General features: G+C 48.4%; 2 protein-coding genes across 2 annotated transcripts in view; one reads left to right on the forward strand and one right to left on the reverse strand.

The window, feature by feature from the left end:
- The first annotated feature begins 3,564 nt into the window (after positions 1 to 3,564).
- Positions 3,565 to 14,583, forward strand: RNF215 (ring finger protein 215). The gene is given in 17 exon segments (XM_042441887.1): positions 3,565 to 3,918; positions 4,661 to 4,792; positions 5,003 to 5,074; positions 5,188 to 5,273; positions 11,706 to 11,760; positions 11,961 to 11,984; positions 11,986 to 12,080; positions 12,369 to 12,397; positions 12,400 to 12,441; positions 12,444 to 12,469; positions 12,559 to 12,615; positions 12,618 to 12,653; positions 12,656 to 12,703; positions 12,969 to 13,004; positions 13,006 to 13,073; positions 13,411 to 13,567; positions 14,428 to 14,583. Coding segments are annotated over 17 exon segments (1,440 nt in total). The 5' UTR covers positions 3,565 to 3,597.
- A 202-nt stretch (positions 14,584 to 14,785) lies between these two features.
- Positions 14,786 to 19,145, reverse strand: part of CCDC157 (coiled-coil domain containing 157) — a 5,745-nt gene continuing 1,385 nt past the window's right edge. Inside the window, exon 3 of the mRNA XM_042441892.1 lies at positions 14,786 to 15,007. Within this exon, the coding sequence (XP_042297826.1) occupies positions 14,786 to 15,007 (222 nt within the window). The remainder of the gene's footprint in view (positions 15,008 to 19,145) is intronic.

The raw sequence follows: 19,145 nt of genomic DNA on the forward strand, positions 1-19,145 counted from the left end.
ACCGGTACCCAATCACGCCCCGGAGCAGGACCCAGCGAAGCGCATGCGCGCCCACTCCGCCTCCCCCACAGTCGTCAAAGGGCAGGGGCTTGGGCAGAGCCGGGCGCTGATTGGCTAAGAGCGGAAAGTGGGGGAAGGGAAAGAGGCGCGCGCTTCTCTGAGGAGAATTTTTCTGACTGAGTTAAATTTGTCTCATCTTCCTCCTTCAGCACTAGGAGCCTTACTGAGGCCCTTCCATTTGTTTGTTTACATACTATGTTCACGCAATCATACAATCATAGTTGGAAGAGACCCCCAATTAGGGCCCTGATCCAGTCCAACCCCATTTTGCCATGCAGGAACTCTCCATCAAAACACCCCCAGAAAATGGCCACTCAGTTAAAGACCTCCAAAGAAGGAGACTCTGTTACACTCCATTGAGGGAGTATGTTCCACTATCAAACATCTCATTATCATGAAGTTCCTCCTAATGTTGAGGTGGGATCTCTTCCTGTACTCCATTGTGTCCCATTCTCTGGAGCAGCAGAAAACAAGCTTGCTCCCTCCTCAAAATGGCCTCCCTTCAAATTCTTAAACAGGGCTCTTATATCACCTCTTAACCTTCTCTTCACCAGGCTAAACATACCCAGCTCCTTAAGTCTCTCCTCATAGGGCTTTATGGTTTCCAGACCATTCCACCATCTTGGTTACCCTCCTCTGGACCTCCTCCATCTTGTAATTGAATTGTGGTGCCCAGAGCTGGACACAGCATTATTCCAGGTGGCCAAAGCAGAATAGAGTGGCGCCATTATTTCCATCAGTCTAGACACTATACTTCTATTGATGCAGCCTGGGATCGCATTGGCCTTTTTAGCTGCCGCGTCACACTGTTGACTCATGCACATCTTGTGGCCATGTTGTTGTTTGTTGCGATGTGTGCCTTCAAGTCCTATCACAAGGGTCTCTTGGCCAGGTTTCTTGCCAGGGCCTTTCCTCTGAGGAGGATGCTGAGAGAATGGGACTTGGCCAAAGGGGTTTCCATGGCCTAGCCAGGATTCGAACCCTGGTCCCCAGAGGCCTAGTCCAGTCACTCAGACCTCTAGGTATAAACAAAGCCAATAATAATAATAATAACGATAAGAAGAACACAAAGGAGGGAAGCAGTTGCAAAGCGGTGGCCTCCAGCGCTGGCTCTCAGGCCACATTATGCGCTTTCCATGCTCCCCTCCATAAAAGCCTTGGACTCTGGCCTTTGGCTTCCTGCCTTCCAGGGCTTTGCTCCCATTGCCCTCAGGTTTGCAGCCAAAGGGCTTGGGTCCAAGGCGGGAGGAGAGACGGAGAAGCCATGGACCGGAAAACACAATAGCCGAAAGCCCTTTGAGTTTGCCATTTGCTGAAGTCCCTGCATTTGTGACAAAGGCCATGTTTAGCCAGAATCCCAAATGGGAAGAGCCTAGAGGCATGTGCCGTTAAAAGTTGGAAGTATGCGTCTGGCACAGCTTGCGCTCCCTCCTTGCACGGACCTACCTGAACGTTGACCCTTCCTTTAAGAAGCGCCTGCCGAAAGGGATGAGTTGTTATCAGACCTGATCCCGACAGTCAACATATTTGAGATATCATCCTGCAGGTGATAAAAAGAGGGAAGTTTACTCTTGTCGCCTGTTTGCTCAGCACTTTCTCCCTCCTTGGCTAATCTTGCATCAGAGGCAGGAACAAGGCTTTTATAACCTTTGGCCAAAGACCAGTTTGTCCAAACTGGAAGTCAATTTACACAAGGTGAGATGCACAGTTTGGACAACTGCAGGGCCCAGGATTGCTTGCCACTGCGTCTATACTGGAACCAGTGGTTCTCAGCTATTGGTCTCCAGGCATTTGGGACTTCAACTCCCAGAATTCCTGACCCTTGGCTAGGATGGCTGAGCCTTTTCGGAAGTCAATGTTCCCAACATTTAGCCATCACCAAACCCCGATTTAGGCTTTCTATTCAGGAGAGGTTCCAATTCTCCCTATATGCCATTTGAAAATACAGTCATCCCTCCATATTTGCGGATTTGGTTATTCACAGATTGGATTATTATTTTCTCTTTAGGAATATCTAGGTCCTCCAGTGCAACTCTGTGGTCAACTTTAACTAAAAGTGGCACTGAAAGGCCTAGAGACTCCTAGAGAGGACGCTCTACTAGGTCTTTGTGGCTCCTCCAGTGCAACTCTATGGTCAGCTTTAACTAAAAGTGGCACTGAAAGACCTAGAGATTCCTAGAGAGGACGCTCTACTAGGTCTTTGTGGCTCCTCCAGTGCAACTCTATGGTCAACGTTACCTAAACGTTGCCCTGAAAGACCTAGAGATCCCTTTTGCTAAAAGGGTTGCCTTGCCTGATCCAGAGATCAGCCTTAAGCTGGGAGGGCCAGGTTTCAACCTGGGCGCCTCAACGCCAACCCTGCGATTGATTTCCCTAAATCCTCTCTGGAGGAGGCGAGGCGCTTACCTGGCTTTGGGATGCAAATGGAAACAATGGTGCTTCCCTTGCAAGTGCGGTTATCCCATATCCAAAGTTTAATTCTCTTTGGAAGGAGGTCACTGGGAGCTTACTGGGTTTGTGCAATACCCCAAAAGGAGGTGAAAACACAGGGTCAGCCAGGCTTCTCGTTTGGCCCTGGTTTTGCCATGGGTTTGACACCCAAAGGTATGCAAAGCCCTGCCACCCACATATTATCTCTTACAGCATCTTCGTTGGGTGGGTCAATATCATTATCCTCATTATTGCAAGCGGAGGAGGAGGAGGAGGCTGAAAAAGCCATTGGAAGCCAAGGAGGATGATGGAGGGAGGGAGGGAGAAAAGGTGGCGCAACGAAGCATACGCTTCTCAGGCCCCTGGGAACATGGGCCTGGTCCCATGCCAACCTAAATGCCACCTTGGCACTGCGTTATAATTCCAGGGTACTCAGGCCGTGCCCGGGTTTAGTCCGAACTTTAAAGGGCCTGCCAGGCTTTGGTCATCCAAGGTGACATGGCTTGGCCCCAAATTGGTTAGAAGAGGAGAGAAAGCCTGTTTCCCAAAATGTATTTAATGAGGATTGAGCATCTATGGGTTTTGGGATCCATGGAGGGTCTGGGAAGCAAACCCCAAAAGGATACTAAAGGCCCTCTATAATAATGATAATGATGATAGTAATACCCCCAATGTATTTAACACACCCCAAAACCCTAAAAAGCAAATTATTATTATTATCATTGGTATCCATTGGGGTTTGCTTCCAGGACCTCCATGGATCCCCAAACCCAATAACAACAATGGGGTATTATTATTATTGTCGTTGTTGTTATCATTATCATTTTTATAGAGGGCCCTTGCTATATCTAGCAAGCAAGAAAGGACAGTTCACAGGTTTCTGCAGAGGAAAAGAGAAAGAAACGATTGCAAAAGGGTTTGCAAAGAAAGAAGGAAGGAAGGGAGGGAGGAATGAAGGATTGGGAGGCTTCTGCAAAGAGAAAGGAAGAAGGAGATTTGGGGTTTGTTTGTTTACTGAGGCTGAGAGAGTGTGGACCCAAGCCCTGGCCCTCCCCTCCCTGAGATCCTAAGGCCCTCCCTCTTGTTCTGGAGGAGGAGGAAGCCAGGATGACGATGATGGTGGTGGCCATGATGGTGATGATGGTGGTGGCCTCTTCCTCCTCCTCCTCCTCCTCCCCACTGCTCCTCTCCTGCCTCCTGGGCCACTTGGGGGTCCTTTGGGCGACCCCAGAAGTCGGGGGCCAAGCCCAGGTGGAGGTCCAGCTACTCCTTTCCCCCGAGGAAGAGGAAGGAGAGGAGGAAGAGGAGGAGGGAGGAGGAAGCTCCACCACTTTGCAAGGCTCCCTTCTCTTCCTCCGGAGGGAGGAGGAAGGAGACCCCAACAACAACAACCACCACAACAGCCCCCTCCGGGGAAGCCTGGTCCTGGTGAGTAGATTTACTCAGGCCTCCTTCTCCGACACTTTGTAGCTGCCTTGGATCCTCATTGTAGCCCTGCGTTTCCTCCTCTCCTCCTCCTAAGCCTGTGTTTTGGGGAGGGGTCTCCCTCACATTTCCCCCTTTCCTCCTTTGCAAAGGCAAGGGTTTTTTTTTTTTTTGGTGGGGGGAGTCTCCCTTTGCCCATTATGGCTTTGAAGGGTCTCCTTTCTTCCTTTGAAAGCAAGGTTTGGGTATGGGGGTCTCCCTTTGCCCCCTACTTGCCCATTTGGGGCTGTGAAGGGACCCCTTTTTTCTCCTTTAAATGCAGGGTTTTTGGGGGTCTCCCATTTTGGCTTTGAAAGGGTCTCCTTTCTTCCTTTGAATGCAGAGTTTTTGGGGGTCTCCCTTTGCCCCCTACTTGGCTTTTGAGGGGGTCTCTTTTCTCCCTTTGAATTCAGGGGAAGGGGGTCTCCCTTTACCCCTGAAGGGACCCTTTTGACCCCTCCCACTTGCATATTTTGGGTTTTGAGGGGGTCTCCTTTCCTTTAAATGCCCATTTTGGAGACCCTTTCCTTTAAATGCCCATTTTGGAGACCCTCCCCAGGTGTTGTGGGGTCCCCTTTCCTCCTTTGCATTCAGGGAAAGGGGTCTCCCTGTGCACTCTGCTCTCAAGGGTCCCCTTAAATGCAAGGAAGAGGGTCTCTTCTTAAACCCACCCCCCAATTTAGACCTGTTTGGACCTCTTTTCCAGGTGGGGGACACGAACCCCAAGTTGGAGGACAAGGAGGACAGCTGGATCGGTGTTGTCCCAGTGGGCGAGGAGCAAGCAGAGACCCCCAAGGGCGGCAAAGAGGAGTCCTTCACCACCGCAGTGGTCAACAAGGCAAGGACTATATGGCCCTTAGTAGCCCCTTCCGAATCTAGGATCCTATGTATTCCTACATGGCAGAAGGAGGGTTGGACTATATGGCCCTTAGTAGTTCCTTCCAACACTAGGATTCTGCAAATCCCTATAGGGCCCTTAGTATCCTTTGGGGTTTTATATTATTTTGCCATTGATTTGCCTTTTCCTCCGCGGTTTCCTTCTCTGCAGATGAAGAGAGCCCTTTTTTTGGGTGCTTCTGCGCTACTCATCCTTGCGCTGAACCAAAACGCCATCCGAGAGGTAGGTTCTTGGCCGAGATTAAGATTTTTGGAGGGGTCAGAAAAAGTCGACCCTTGCGCCACGAGTTCGAATGACCACTCTCTTTTATGTTATTTCCCTTCCTTTCCCTGCAGTTAGACGTCTCCCAGGTTCTCTCGAAACCGGTGATCCTCGTCCAGACTTCAGAAAATGTGACCAAACTTTTCGGAGCATTGCTGCGGTAAGGTCTCGCCGGATGCAAGAATGTACTTTTTGGATTTCTTCCGGGGTTGAGGGGGAAAAACTAGGTTTTAAAAAAATATTATTTCCCAGCAGAGAGGGTCCTGTCCTCCTGTAATCTGGGTTTAGCTCCTCCTATTTGCTCCTGTAGGCAGGGACAACAAACAAAAGACCGGCCCCTATATAGGGAGGAGCTAGCCCCCCCTGAGCCTCAGTCTTGTTCCTGCCTATGCTCCTAGCAGGATGTTCTCTTCGAGCCAGCGAAGTTTTTCCTTTCTGCGAAAGCGGTTTGAGAGTTTTCTTGGTCTTCCCTTTTTCTCCTCTCTCCTGCCTTTCCCCCCTTCTTTGGTGGTGGCTATGGCAGAGGACCCTGATAGCATGGGTGAAGGGCCATCCTTAACCCAGGCTTCCCTAGCTCAGGGAGCTCAACAGAGGAAGCTGGCTTCAGAGGGAGACCCTTTGGGATGTGTTTGCTGTTGCTCTGCACGCTTCTTTACTACACAGCCTTGGAAGCATGAAGAAGACTTAAAATGGCAAGGGCTCCCAGGATTGGAGAAAGGTCTTGGCTTTGCCAATGACTCTCCCTCTCCTCCAAAGCTGCCCCCTTTCATGGTGGGAGCACAGGAGATGTTCTGCAAACAGCATTGCAGCACATGGGAGCCGTGGGAAAGATGGGAGGGGTATCCCCTCCATGTCTCTGTTTCTCCACATCACCTCTGCCCAGCCTGTTAAGGCCAGGATCAGTGAGGAAACTGCCAGAATTCATGGAAACTTCCTTCCTCAGCATCTCTGCCCAGCCAGAGTTCAGAGGACGGCCAGCCAAAAGCCATGGCAAGGATTTCTCTGCATCACCTCTGCCCAGCCTGGTAAGGCCAGGGATCTAGAAACTGCCAGAAGTCAGGAACCCCCCTCACACTCGCCAGCCAGATTCAGAGACAGCCACCAAAGCCATGCAAGGATTCCTGCAGCCCTCTGCACAGACGTCAGCCTGAAATGCCAAGGTCAGAGGCAACCACCAGAGTCACAGGAGAACGTGAGTACCAGGGCCCTCTCTCCTCTAGCCACCAACGAACCTTTGCCAGATCTAAATGCCCTCGCTCAGGGCAGGCAATTGCCATGATGCCCTCTCTCCATGGCCATTGCAGGCACATGCCTAGCAAAGGTTTTGGGACTCTGCCAGGGAGGCAGATGGGGGCATTAACCCTTGGTCTCCCCCTTCCTCCCATCTCCTGGCCTAATGGCACCCAGACCCTAACAGGTAGGGGATCCTTTTGCAGACTGGGAAACACATGGTGGTGTTGCCAGGGCTCCTGCACATTCCTTTTGAATTCTTATAAGAGATGTGTGTAGGAGGCAGAGGATTCCTCCTCTGTGTTGCACAGACACATGGCTGTAAAGGAAGCTAGAATTGGCCCAGCAGGAGCTGAAGCTTCCAACTCTAAAATGGTCTTTTTGGCTGCCACAGAGCATCCCACACAAAGCACGAAGTGGCTTCATGTCCTCCCCAGAGAGAGCATGGCCTCTGCCAACCACTTCTAAACAAGGCTGGAGGGCCATCTATCGGTATGCTTTGATTGAGAGTTCCTGCATGGCAGAATGGGGTTGGGCTGGATGGCCCTTGGGATCTCTTCCAACCCAAGGATTCTTGGAGAGACCACATGGATACAAATCCTCCTGTGTTCCCTCCCCAAAAATTACAACAACAAAAAGGGGTAAACCATTTGTGGATATCATGGGTGGAGAGTTCCCTTCACCCCCAATTGTGGCTGCCCCAAAGCGTGGCACTCTTGAGAGAGCAGCTTGAGTGCTTGGCCCTCCTTTCCATCAGAGATTATCCTTTCTCAGGACACAGACTTACCTCAGGTAAATGTAGAGCCATGTCCCACAGCAGACCCTCTGCCCTTCCCAGCTACCTATCAAGTGGAGGGAGTTGAGGACCAAGCTAGCTTCTATCAGCAGCCAGGTTACTATAAAGCCTGCCTGAAATAAAAGGGCTAAGCTGTAAACCCCAGCTTGAAGTTGGGGCTGTTTTAAACATAAATAAAACAAAGTGCCCTGTGAGTATCAGGGCTACACTACAGGCCATATGCAGCTATCTACCCATGATTAGCAATGATCTTCAGTCACTGCTAACCACAGGACAGTTTCCTCCTCAGTGCCTGGAAGAAGCTACTGCCACAGCAGCCTCCCTTGATGGGGCAAAGCATGGAGGGAGAGCCCCCACAGCAACAGGCTGGGGGCTCAGATTTACAAGAGATACTGGTTAACCTTTCTGGTGTTTCATTTTATTACTGTTAGCACATGAGTTTTGAGTTGTGCTGTTTCTGCTCACCCCCCTCTCTCCTTTTCCAGGCCAGAGAAGAGCAGGAAACTAATTCTTCAAGGGAGGGGCACCATAAAGCCACTTGATGACCCTTCTTGCCTCCTCAGGGGCCTCCATCACTGTCTCCATTAGTCCAGAGCCTTTTTGCCTTAGGTAGAACAGCCAAAGACATAGGATGAGCACATGGTTCTACCTCCTTTGTACAAACTGTTGTCAGCCATAGCACTTCTCATTAAGAGCATAAGCTTTAACAATACAGATTCATTTAAATGCTTATAAACAGGGTGACTCAAGCAAGGAAAGGTCTCTGGTCACTCAGCAAACCTCTAATGCTTACATGCATTGAGGATCTTTGGTAAAAACATCTCATATGAGGTGAGAGATATATTGGATTAAGGTGACCAACCAAACTCCTTTTTAGTGGCAAAAGGATTATGTTCCTGTTAAAAACACAGTGAACTTCAGTCAGCTAGCCTCAAAAGATGTGGCTCCCCTTGCCATTCCCTTCTTTCTTGGAGAGATGTCTGTTAAAGGGAAGAAACTAAAGAAACAAAAAACAACACAGTTTCTTCCATGAGATGGTTTCTCACTAATACAGGGGGTTAAGAAAAACTCTTTATCAAAAAAACAAACAGACTCCATGGGGGGAGAACCCCCCCTTCCTCCATGAGTGTTTTTAAAACATATAGTCGGTTTTTTCTGCTAAGAGGTTGCTTCAAATCCTATTCAGAACATCCTGCGCAGAGCCCTGAGGACTCTGCCACAAAGACCACAATTGCCTCTTACCTTGTCTAGATACTGTAGTTACATTTTAAATAAGAATGCCTGCTGATGGGCTTGCCATTCTACTGCTCCCTGCCCTGGATAGGCCTATTGTAACAAGGTCTGTCTTGCATATGATGAATTGGGCTCAAGGCCATGAAGGGTCAGGCTCCAACTTTTCTTTTAGTGGTCTCAGGAAGCTACAAATTCCTTTGCAATATTGTTGGGCATGCTTTGATTGTGATTTCCTGCATGGCAGGGGGTTTGGACTTGATGGTCCTTGTGGTCTCATCCAACTCCATGATTCTATGGTTTTATGGTCATAAGGTTAGCTGCTGTGTGGGTGAGTGTCTTATACCCTGATTGGGTTTTCATGGCATGGTCTGGTCCAAACAACACCATTGTTTACTACCTTTGGGGCTGGAAAAACAGATTTCCTAGGTGCCTATGCCTTGTTTTCTGCTAGCAAAAATGCTCAGATTAATACACCATACAGCTCCATATAGAGACGTTACACCAGCCACCTATATGCCCACGCTTGTAAATATGTATGTGGTGTGTGTGTTGTGTTGTTTTATATATTATATATTCCAAAACAAACAAAAATACGACACACCAGCAACTATGATTTTACTATTTATATAGGAGACTCCATTTTACTAGGTGATGTATATGTTATGTGCTTGAGCTTCCATGGATTGGGTATCCATGCAAAGTCCTAAATCCAACTCCAGTACATATTGAGGGCCCACTATACTATTTTAATTTAGGTTTGTGTTTCCTTTGACAGATCCCTTTTGTGGAGAAACTCTCTCCAAAATTAGATACCAGAGGGCTATCCTTGCCAAGCCCCCTGTTCCATTTCATGTCTCCTTAATCAGCAGTTCATTTAGCCGAGAGACCCCTCAGCTTCATAACAGGTTGGAGATAGCCTGCTACATGGAGTTGGGGTGATTTTTGAAGCCTCTAGACTAGTTCATCCCAGATGAAATCAGACTTAATTCGACCACATGCCCTGTTAACACAGAGTGCATCTGTGCTTCTGCATGGACTCACCAATGTCTGCGAGATAAAGGTTATTCCAGTGTCTTCTTTGCTAACCATGGGATTGTCTTATTTTACACAGGTTCACAGATGTCCCAGTAAGAACTGCAACATAGTTTTTGAAATTTTAATTGGAAGTCAGACATGTAACATTCTCGTTTCAGAATGGTAAGTCTTAATTACTACAAATGAAATCACCTTAATATCACCTTCATTGCTATAAACAGTTGACAAGGTGATCAGTGGTAGGCTGGAAGCTGCCATAGGTCTAGATTGAATCAGATTCTATTCTGATTGATCACATAATTCCACTGTTTAGGCAAGTTCTCATCAACTGCTTCAGGTTTTCAGTGGCTGACCTGCTATAGTCCATCCAAGATGACATTAAGAAGGGACTTGACCTACATGGTTATAAGGCAGGTGTCGCCATCACTGCGTTTCTGTTCATACGAGAGCAGCTAGAATGGCAGCCATCTCACACATTAAGAGGCTGTTGAGGGGAGTTTTCCAACAGGGCCTGCCCACCAGACATCGTTTTCCATCTTGGGATGTGAACACGGTCTAGAGGCTCTGACGGTTGGGCCGATCAAGTCCCTTTGGGAGGCCTTCCTCGAACACTCTCCCTCAAGGTCATCTTTCTCACGGCCATTCCCTCCGCACGATGGGTGTCAGAGCTGGGGCCTGTCGGTACATAAAGACTTGTGTATTTTTAGGCCTTCTCAATGTGCCTTCGTCCAGACCCTACCTTTGTGCCTGGGGTCCAACTCAGCCTTTTCAGGTGTCACAGGACATGTCTCCTGCCTTCATTCTGCCCCGATCCTAAGAAGGACTTGGAAAAGACCTGGCACACATTGGATGTGTGCAGAGCCTCAAAATCTACATCAAGAGGACTTCAACCTTAGGTCATCTGAGATGTTCCTTTCCTTTCACCGGGGCTCTTGGGGTGGCAAGGTACCAGCTCGACTCTGAGTAAGTGAATCAGGTCTTGAATTCAAAAGAGCTACTGAACCTACTCACACTCCACCCGAGGGGTTGAGGCACACTCAACCAGGAGTGCATCTACCCCTGCGGCCTTGACCACTAGACGCCTTCCCTGTCAGATATGTGCAGGGGGGCCACATGGAAGTCGCCTTCGACCTTCATAAGACATTACAAACTGGACGTGTCCAGTCCGCAGAGGCGTCATTTGAAAGGAGGATCCTCCAACAGATTGGGTCGGGGGCCACAGTCTCCTACAGCAAGCACTCCCTCCCAGTCAAGAGGGCTTTTGGTAAATCCCAGATTACAGGAGGACAGGACCCTCTCTGTGGGAAAAGGAACGTTGGTTATTAACCGTGACACGTTCATTTCCTGCAGAGAAGGGTCCCTGCATCCTACACCCACCCGGGTGCTGCCTGCGCCTCCGACCCTACCTGCCTGTTGGTGGACCTGCCTGTGTTCTTCTGTTGTTTGCTGGGATTGGTATTCTGAGTTTCTTTGTTGTTCTTGGACTAGTTTTTTTCTAAGGTGTTCTAGTTAAAACCCTTAGCTGAGGTTACTGAAGTTCCAGTTCCTTGATTACCTTTCTAGTCGCTTGGCTTGTTATTGACTGAGCGCAGGGGGGCTAGATCCTCCCTTATATAGGGGCCGGTCTTTGTTTGGTTGTCCCTGCCTACAGGAGAGCAAATAGGAGGACTAAACCCAGATTACAGGATGCCAGGACCCTTCTCTGCAGGAAATGAACTGTCACGGTAAGTACCCAACGTTCCTTTTTATATTATTATTTTAGTATTACTTTAAATTATTGAATTATTATTATGATTATAATTATTTTATTATTTTATATTAGTTTATTATATTATTTTATATTATTATGTCATTATTATATTAATAATATTATTTATTTATATTATTATTTATATAATATTTTTGAGATATAAAATATAAATTATTTTATTTTGTCATAGTATATTGTATTATTTATTCTGTCATTATTTTATACTCTTTTATTTTCTTACTATTAACTTGATATTGTTTTTGATTATTAATTATTATTTTTATATTATTCTATCTTTTATTATATTTTACTTTCATTATTCTTTATTAATATTATTTTCTAGCTAACAGATAACTTTTATTATTTTATTGATATATTCGTGTATTATATTATATTTTTACTCTTATTATTTATGTTCTTTTCTATTTACTTTTATATTTTTTTCTACTTATCTCTTATTATTTTTAATATTTCTTTTAAATTCGCTCTAAAACTACATACTTTCCATCTAATGTATCGTTAAAATCCCTTCTTTCCTTCTTCGCAACGGCCTTGCGGGCCACAGCAAAGATCACGTACCAGGCAGTGCTGCTGGAAAACGTGGTACCGTGGTAATTAAAGATAACGTAGTAACGCGATAATAACGACACGGTGTCTGTGATAAATAAATTTAATCGCTTGCCGCTCCTGTGAACCCAATTGTAGTCTTGAGTTCAAATTTAATGTGGGAGGAAGGTCCTGCTTGGCCTGTTTTTGCCCTTCCAGACCTCCATCTGATACTTTTTTCCCGTTCCTCTTTTCAGGGGTGACGCTGAACCTCATGGTCCCACGTGTGGCCTTTCACGGGGCGGCCCTTTCACGGCGAATGGCAAGGGGGTCATCTGCACCGGAGAAAACACTCCAGAGTTCAGGTTTGTGAAGGAGTTTGGGGAAGTTACTTTCTAAAAGGAACTACTTACATAATAATGTTCTCTGATGGCCCAACAACTACATTTCTTGGTAGGACAGCTTTTTGTTAAGTTCCCATAAGTGGAAGTAGGACAATGTAGGACAATGCAAAGGGAGGTTTGGGATGGAGGAGACATTTTGGGATTGGGATAGACAGTTGCAATGTTGCAAAAGGAGAATGTCTGGTCGCCGTGGGAGAAATGTTCTAACAGCGCATGATGTTCTCACAGATGTTTCCCATTGCAGAAGTACCACTCCAGCAGCTGGTGGGACGCCATCTTGCTCATCGCCTTCATCTCTGCACCGGCGTCATCATGCAAGCCCAGCGACAGTCCCGCAAAGCCAGCTGGAGCAAGACCATGAGGTGGGCACGCGTCAGGCGCTCTTCCCTGGCGCTACAATTGCCCGGGGCTGGGAGCCGAGCGCTAACCTGGGCTTTACCCTGCCCCGCAGCCGGACCTCAAGCAGCACGTGGCGCGGAGGCTGTCGGCGCTGAAAACCCGCCGTTATCCCACCACCCTGGGAAGGCGCCTCGGAGCTGGGCACAATGGAGATCGACAGCTGCGCCATCTGCTTGGAACCAGGTCCACAAGAACCAGTCAGGGGCTCCCTTGACGTTTGGCATCCTTGCGTGGCGAATAATCTACCGATAGAGTTGGAAACTACTAGACGTTGACCATAGAGTTGCACTGGAGGACATAGAGAGACATCTATGTAAGCATTTGGTCGGTCCTCCGGCGCATTCTGCGGTCAATTCCTAGTAGATGCTGAGCATAGAGTTGTGCCGGAGGATCTGAAGTTCCCTGTTGTTGGCTTCCTTGCCATTTGACTCCTAAGCCCTCTTTTCTTGTCCTTCCCAACAGTGTCTCAGGGTGCTGCCCTGTTTGCACGAATTTCACTCGCGACTGCGTGGATCCGTGGCTCCTCCTGCAGCAGACTTGCCCTCTTTGCAAACGCAACAATCCTTGGTAAGCCCCATGGCTTTTCTCCATGCCAGTAAACCTTGCCAGCACCACAGAGTTTGCTCTGGAGGACGCAGAGATAACATTCGTCTAGGCATTTGTAGGTCCTCCAGCGCTATTCCGTGGTCAATTTATAGCAGATGTTGACCATAGAGTTCCTTTGGAGACCAACAAATGCCCTAGAGAAAACAATTTATGTAGGCATTTATCTTACCATAAATATACATTCCTTGCCCACTTGCACTGGGGACCCAGAAGCTGCGCCAACAACTTAATGGGCAGCTTGACCACGGACACCCCCGACTGTCCACAAAAAATGGCTGCTGTCTCCTTTCCCATCGCAGAAACTTCCAAGACAGCTAGCGAGAGGCCGGCCTGGACCTTGGAAGGTGGGCGTGGGTCAATCATGCCCCCGACCAAGAGGACCCTGCCCTTCCATGGACTTTGGCCACCTTGGCAAAGCCACCGTTGCTGCCCATCAGCCGCCCCCAACAACCTGTGTGAGTGTGTCCTATGTGCGTCTCTCTCCCTCTCTTCATGTTTTTTGGGTCCCGCTTTGCATCTCTAGACGGAACGATATCTGCCAGGAGCCTGGGTGGCTCAGCTGACCCAGCTCGGACCTTCGCTACACGTGTTGCTTGTGCAGCCAGGTTCGACAGCTAGGTAGGGATAGGATTGGGGGGAGGACGCTTATTTATACTAACTTATTAGGGGAAATTGGGGAGCGCAGGGCCGGAGAAACAGCTTCGGACCGCCTTTGATAAAACCGTGGCGCGGTCGTCCCTTATCATCGGGGTGCATAAAGCCGCCTGTACAGATAAAGAAACCCAGAGAGATGTGTGGTCCTGCTTCTCGTCGTCCTTCGGCTACCCATTTCCTGAACCTGCGCAAGGCCATACTCTCTCAGCCTCGGGGCCAAAGCCCCTCTGGACAAGCACAAGAAGTCAGAAATGAAAAAGAGGTCAGTAATGTCCAAACTCTGGCCCTCCAGGCGTTGGGGACTTTGGCTCCCACGCATCCCAGACCATTGTCAAGGTGGCCGAGGCTTCTGGGAGCCGAAGTCCAAAACAACCGGCGGGCCAGAGTTTGGACATGGCTGGCTTAGATACATAAACGAGTTGCTGTTGCTGCAAAGCGAGAGTAAGGCACGTCTCCCTCTCCGAATTTTACAATGCCCTGAAAATACTTAATCCAATGTATTTCACTTGCCTGCATCAATTCCTGATTTCACATACAAGGGAAGGAGTCAGCTTAAGAGGCCAGTTTGCGCACCGATTTAGTCTTCACTCAGTTTTATTGCTGGACGTTGGTCCGTGTTAGTATGTACAACACCCTTTTTTTCGCGATTGGTTATTGCCAGCCACTTGATTCTCACAAAGCCAAGGAACAACACTATCAGCGGCTCCTCTCCCTTAGTTTGGGTGGCAGTCATGGAAAATGCCCCCCAAAAATCAAGAGCCCTCAGAGCGTGGTTTTTGGAGGTGGCTCATGGTCTATGAACTCAGGGAAGCAATAGAGGTCTAAACTGCAGGCTGCGCGACCTGTGACCCAATACGGCCATACAGAGACTTGTGTCCCCCCCCCCCAAAGAACGCAAGACCAGCGCCTTGACCGATTCTCCCGCTAGCTGTCCGTCCTGCTGTTTCTTGTTATTTCCGACGATCCTGGTGTGCAGTGCGCAGAGCGAGCATGGCCCTTGGGCTGCCCTCTCACCCTGGCTAGGACACATCCTCTGTACGCAAAGGTAAACGTGGTGGCTTGGTAGGCAGCCTCCCTTGAAAGATGGCTTTGCTGAGGGTTGCCCAAGGTCCTTTGGGAGGCAGTGGCGATGGCGGCTGATGCTGCTGACTGCGCCGTGTCCCACCTGACCGCGCTTCCGGGTGGCGTGACGGGAGGGTGCCGCATCGCCACTCCCCTGGAATGCCGGCCGCCATGGGACCCTGCGGACGGAGCAACACACGAAAGCGGCGTGAAGCAATGTTCAATGTAATTGAGACCCCACTTCTCTCCCAAGGCGGCTCACGATATAGATGAAATAAATACTAATCAACAATGGCAGAGATTTAAATATATATTTAACACTTGTCCTCCGTGTTTGCTAGAGATTAGGGCGCAAGAATATGGAAAGACTGCAAATAACAAAAAAAAAGCCATTTTTTAACCTGAAAGGACGCCTCTCTAGAACTCTCTAGGTCAGTGATGGCGAACCTTTTTGAAACTGATGCCCAAACGCAGAGTATCTCTTCACGGGTGGCACTGGGTGCCAGGGGTGGGACTTCCTCCTTCTGGGGCGGCTTCCCTTCGGGAGGCCCTGCGCTGGTGGGCTTCCAGGGAAAAACCCAAGGCAACACTCTCTCAGCCTGAGGCTAGGAGTAGCAAACCTCTGATGAACCTGCCAGGAAAAAAAACCCCATAATATTTTCTCCTTAGGGTCACCATAAGTTGGAAGCAACTTGAAGGCACCACACACATGCTCTTTCAGCCTTCAGCAAACTTCCTCTGAAGAAACTTAGAGTCGCCCTAAGTTGGGAAAGACTTTAAAGCACTCAAAAATAGAGGCAAAACACATGCTCTCAGCCTCAGATGATGGCCATAGCAAAAAGAAGCAAAAGCCTCTGATAAAACCTTGTCAAAAAAAACCCTTGGATTGCAGTAAGTCAGAAACAACCACAATCCTGCTCAAAATGGAGGATCTTTTGGACAGCCTCCTGGACAGAAAAGCCACATATAAACCAAATAAAATAAGTAAAATACAAATAAATAAATTCCTGTTGGTTATTCCCAACTAAAGAAAACACATACAATCAATGAATGAACAAGTAAGATTCCACCGATTCAGTGGCCTAATCTAGGCTGCAACTACACTGTAGAAGTAATGTTGTTTGAGACCCCTTTAACTGCCATGGCTCCATCCTACAGAATTCTGGAATTGGTAGTTCTATGAAGCACCAGCATTCTTTTGCAGAGAAGGCTGAAGTAAAACTACAAATCCCAGGACTCCATAGGATGGAACTACAGCACTGAAAAATTGCATTATTTCTACAATGTAGAATAGAAGATGATAAAAAGGAGCCAGCATAGTGTTTTAAGCACTGGACAACTTTGTAGACCAGCGTTCTCATCCCTGCTTGGTCTCAGTCTCAAGGGATGGCAAGGGCAAAACTCCTCTAAAGAAAATGGCCAAGAAAACCCTCAGTATACAGTTGACACATAGGTCAGAAAGGACTTGAAGGCACACAACAGCCCTTTACAGCTCCCCCTTGGACTTAGTGCAGCAGTCTGCCCAATATATATATACACACACACACACACACACTCCTACCCACTCATATATACACTCACACATTTCTGCCAACCCACACATATACATACACAGAAACACACATGCATACATCCACACCCATATATATATATATATATATATATATATATATGCCACACATACACATATATACACCAACACATCTATTTATATATAACACACTCTCACACACATGCACATCCACCCACAGATATATACATATCTATAGATATAGATATAAATTGGAAATGGCTTGCAGGCACACAACAATAAGCATTTTAAAAACACAGAAGATACAGTGAGGCAGCATGGTTCGGTGGTTTGAGTAGTGTGTCTGGAGACCAGAGTTTGAGGCCCTGCTCATCCATAGAAACCCATTTGGTGATCTTGGTCAAGCCACACTCTCTCAGCCTCAGGAAGGATCATGAAAAACTTTGCCAAGGAAACTCCATGATAGGTTCACCTTAGAGTTGCCATTGTCAGAAACAACCTGCAGGCACACAACAACAACAACAACAACAACAACAACCTTTTCTGCCTCTCTGAGATGTAGAGGGAGGTGGAGCCTGGCAGTTTGAATCCCCACATGGCCATAAAATCCCACTGGGTTCCCCCTTGGGGAAATCACACTCTCTCAGCCTCAGGGGAAGGCAATCCCAAAGGCAAAAAAATCCCCTCTAAGGTCCAAAACATACTGCAGAAATAATCCAGTTTGAGATTGCTTTAACTGCCCTGGCTCGCTGCTAGGGGATGCTGGGAACTGTAGTTCCCAGCTTCAAAAGGGGCCACAATAACACACCCATACCCCAATCCCTGGGTTTCTTTGCAAGGCACATTCTCTCAGCTTCAAAAGGGGCCACAATAACACACACACACACACTCCATTTGAACAAACCTTGTGTCCCACATAGGAAACAGTTCACAAACAACAACAACACTAGCCCTGTCTCTAATGGAGAGATGGAGTGGGAGCATGGGAGTTTGAATTCCCTCATGGCCAGAAAACCCCACTCCATGCATCCCAGCTTGGCCATGGAAACCCACTGGGTTCTTTCTCTCTTGGGAAATCAGTCTCACAGAATCAGGGGAAATGAATGGCAAATAAAATAAATCCATTCTGAAAGCCCCATAATAGCTTCACCTCAAGGTCGGCAACTCCAACTCTCACTCCCTCTCTCTCACACACACACACACACACAAACCCTCCAGCCCCGATTTCTTCCTTGTGCTCCCCTCTGGAGACACACACACACACACACACACACACTCTCCCCCCCCCCTCCGGAGGAAGAGCTGCTGTTATTTTTGCTGCTCTTGCTGCTCTCCTGCCACTGAGGCAGCAGCAGCAGCAGCAGCAGCGGGCGAAGCTCCTCTGGAGGGAGCTGGACCAGGCAAGCAGTGGCGCTATAGGTCTCCCGAGGCTCCAGCCAGGGCCAGCGCCTTCCTTGGCCTTCCCTCTCAGCCCTCCAGAGCTAGGGTTGCCATAAGTCAGGACCTCCAAACCGGGATAGATGTAGGATAAATGTAGGATCACATTTTCAAATGTAGGACACGTTTTTATAAAAATGGAGGACACATGAAAAATTGATAATTTTTTTAAAAAATGTTAATATAAATGCATGTTTCTTAGGCATGCTCAAAATGGAGGACATTTTGGCATTATTCCTAGACAGAAGGCTGAAATGTACTTCTCTTTCTGGCCAAACACCCCCCCCCCCCCCAATTCTACAAGTACATTTCCCACTCCCAAGCAGGAATAGCATTTGCAAGATCACAGGCAGACACTTGTGCCATTGAAAACTACATTTCCCACTTCCAAGCCTTCTTAGCAATTCCCCCTTCCTCCTTTTCCTTGTCCCCTCCAACCCCCCCAAAACCCCTCACCCCCTCTTTTCCCCCAGGTATGTCTCAACTTAGGGGGGATTTATGGGTCAGATTCCTTGCAAAGTCTTTTTTCTTTTGTAATGGGGGCAAAGCCTTGAGAAGCCCTGGACTCCTGAGAAGAAGAGGAGGGGGGTAAATAAGGGGGCTAGAGGCAGGGTTGCCATAAGTCAGAAAGGAGTTAGGCACACAACAACAACAACAGCAACAGAAACAGCAGAGGAGGAAGGGGGAGGATGAGAAAAAAGGGGAAGGAGAAAGAAGAAAAGGAGGAGAAAGAAGAAGAATAGGAACAAAGAGAAAAAGAAGATGAGGAGGGGGAAAAAAGGAAGAAAAAGGAGAGGAAGAAGAGGAGGGGAAGAGGAGGAGAAGAAAAAAATGGAATAAGAAGAAGAAGAGAAGGAGGGGAAAGAGAAAGAGAAAAAGCTAAAAGCAGCTTGCCTGAGTGCAAAGCCCTCCCTGCTTGGACGTTGCAGCATGCCAATTGCCAAATAAGGAAGCAGAAGGCTGGCCAATAGGGACAGGGCAGAGCAGCAGACCCCGCCCCCTACTAGCTTCAGTCCTGCTGCTGCTCCAGCCCTCCTGCTCAGCACTGTAGGAAAGGGAGGCAGCAGCCCTGGGAGCTCAGAGTCAGGCAGCCACCTGGGAATGGGGGGAGGGTGGGGCGGGACCGGGCACGCCCCCCAGGGGGCGGGAAAGTCCTGCCCACCACCGTGAAATGGCAAGCCTATCCAGAGCCCTCCCTGGCGGCGCTGGGCCTGGTAAGTCCAGCCCGCGTGCCCGCCACCGGCCCACCACACATGCCCCGGCCCCTTCATGGCAGTCCTGACAGCGTGCCCGAGGACAGGGCTTGGAGTGCCCATGCGGGCACGCATGCCATAGGTTCGCCATCACAG

The sequence above is a fragment of the Sceloporus undulatus genome, chromosome 10, assembly GCF_019175285.1.
Source record: "Sceloporus undulatus isolate JIND9_A2432 ecotype Alabama chromosome 10, SceUnd_v1.1, whole genome shotgun sequence".
Taxonomy (NCBI): domain Eukaryota; kingdom Metazoa; phylum Chordata; class Lepidosauria; order Squamata; family Phrynosomatidae; genus Sceloporus; species Sceloporus undulatus.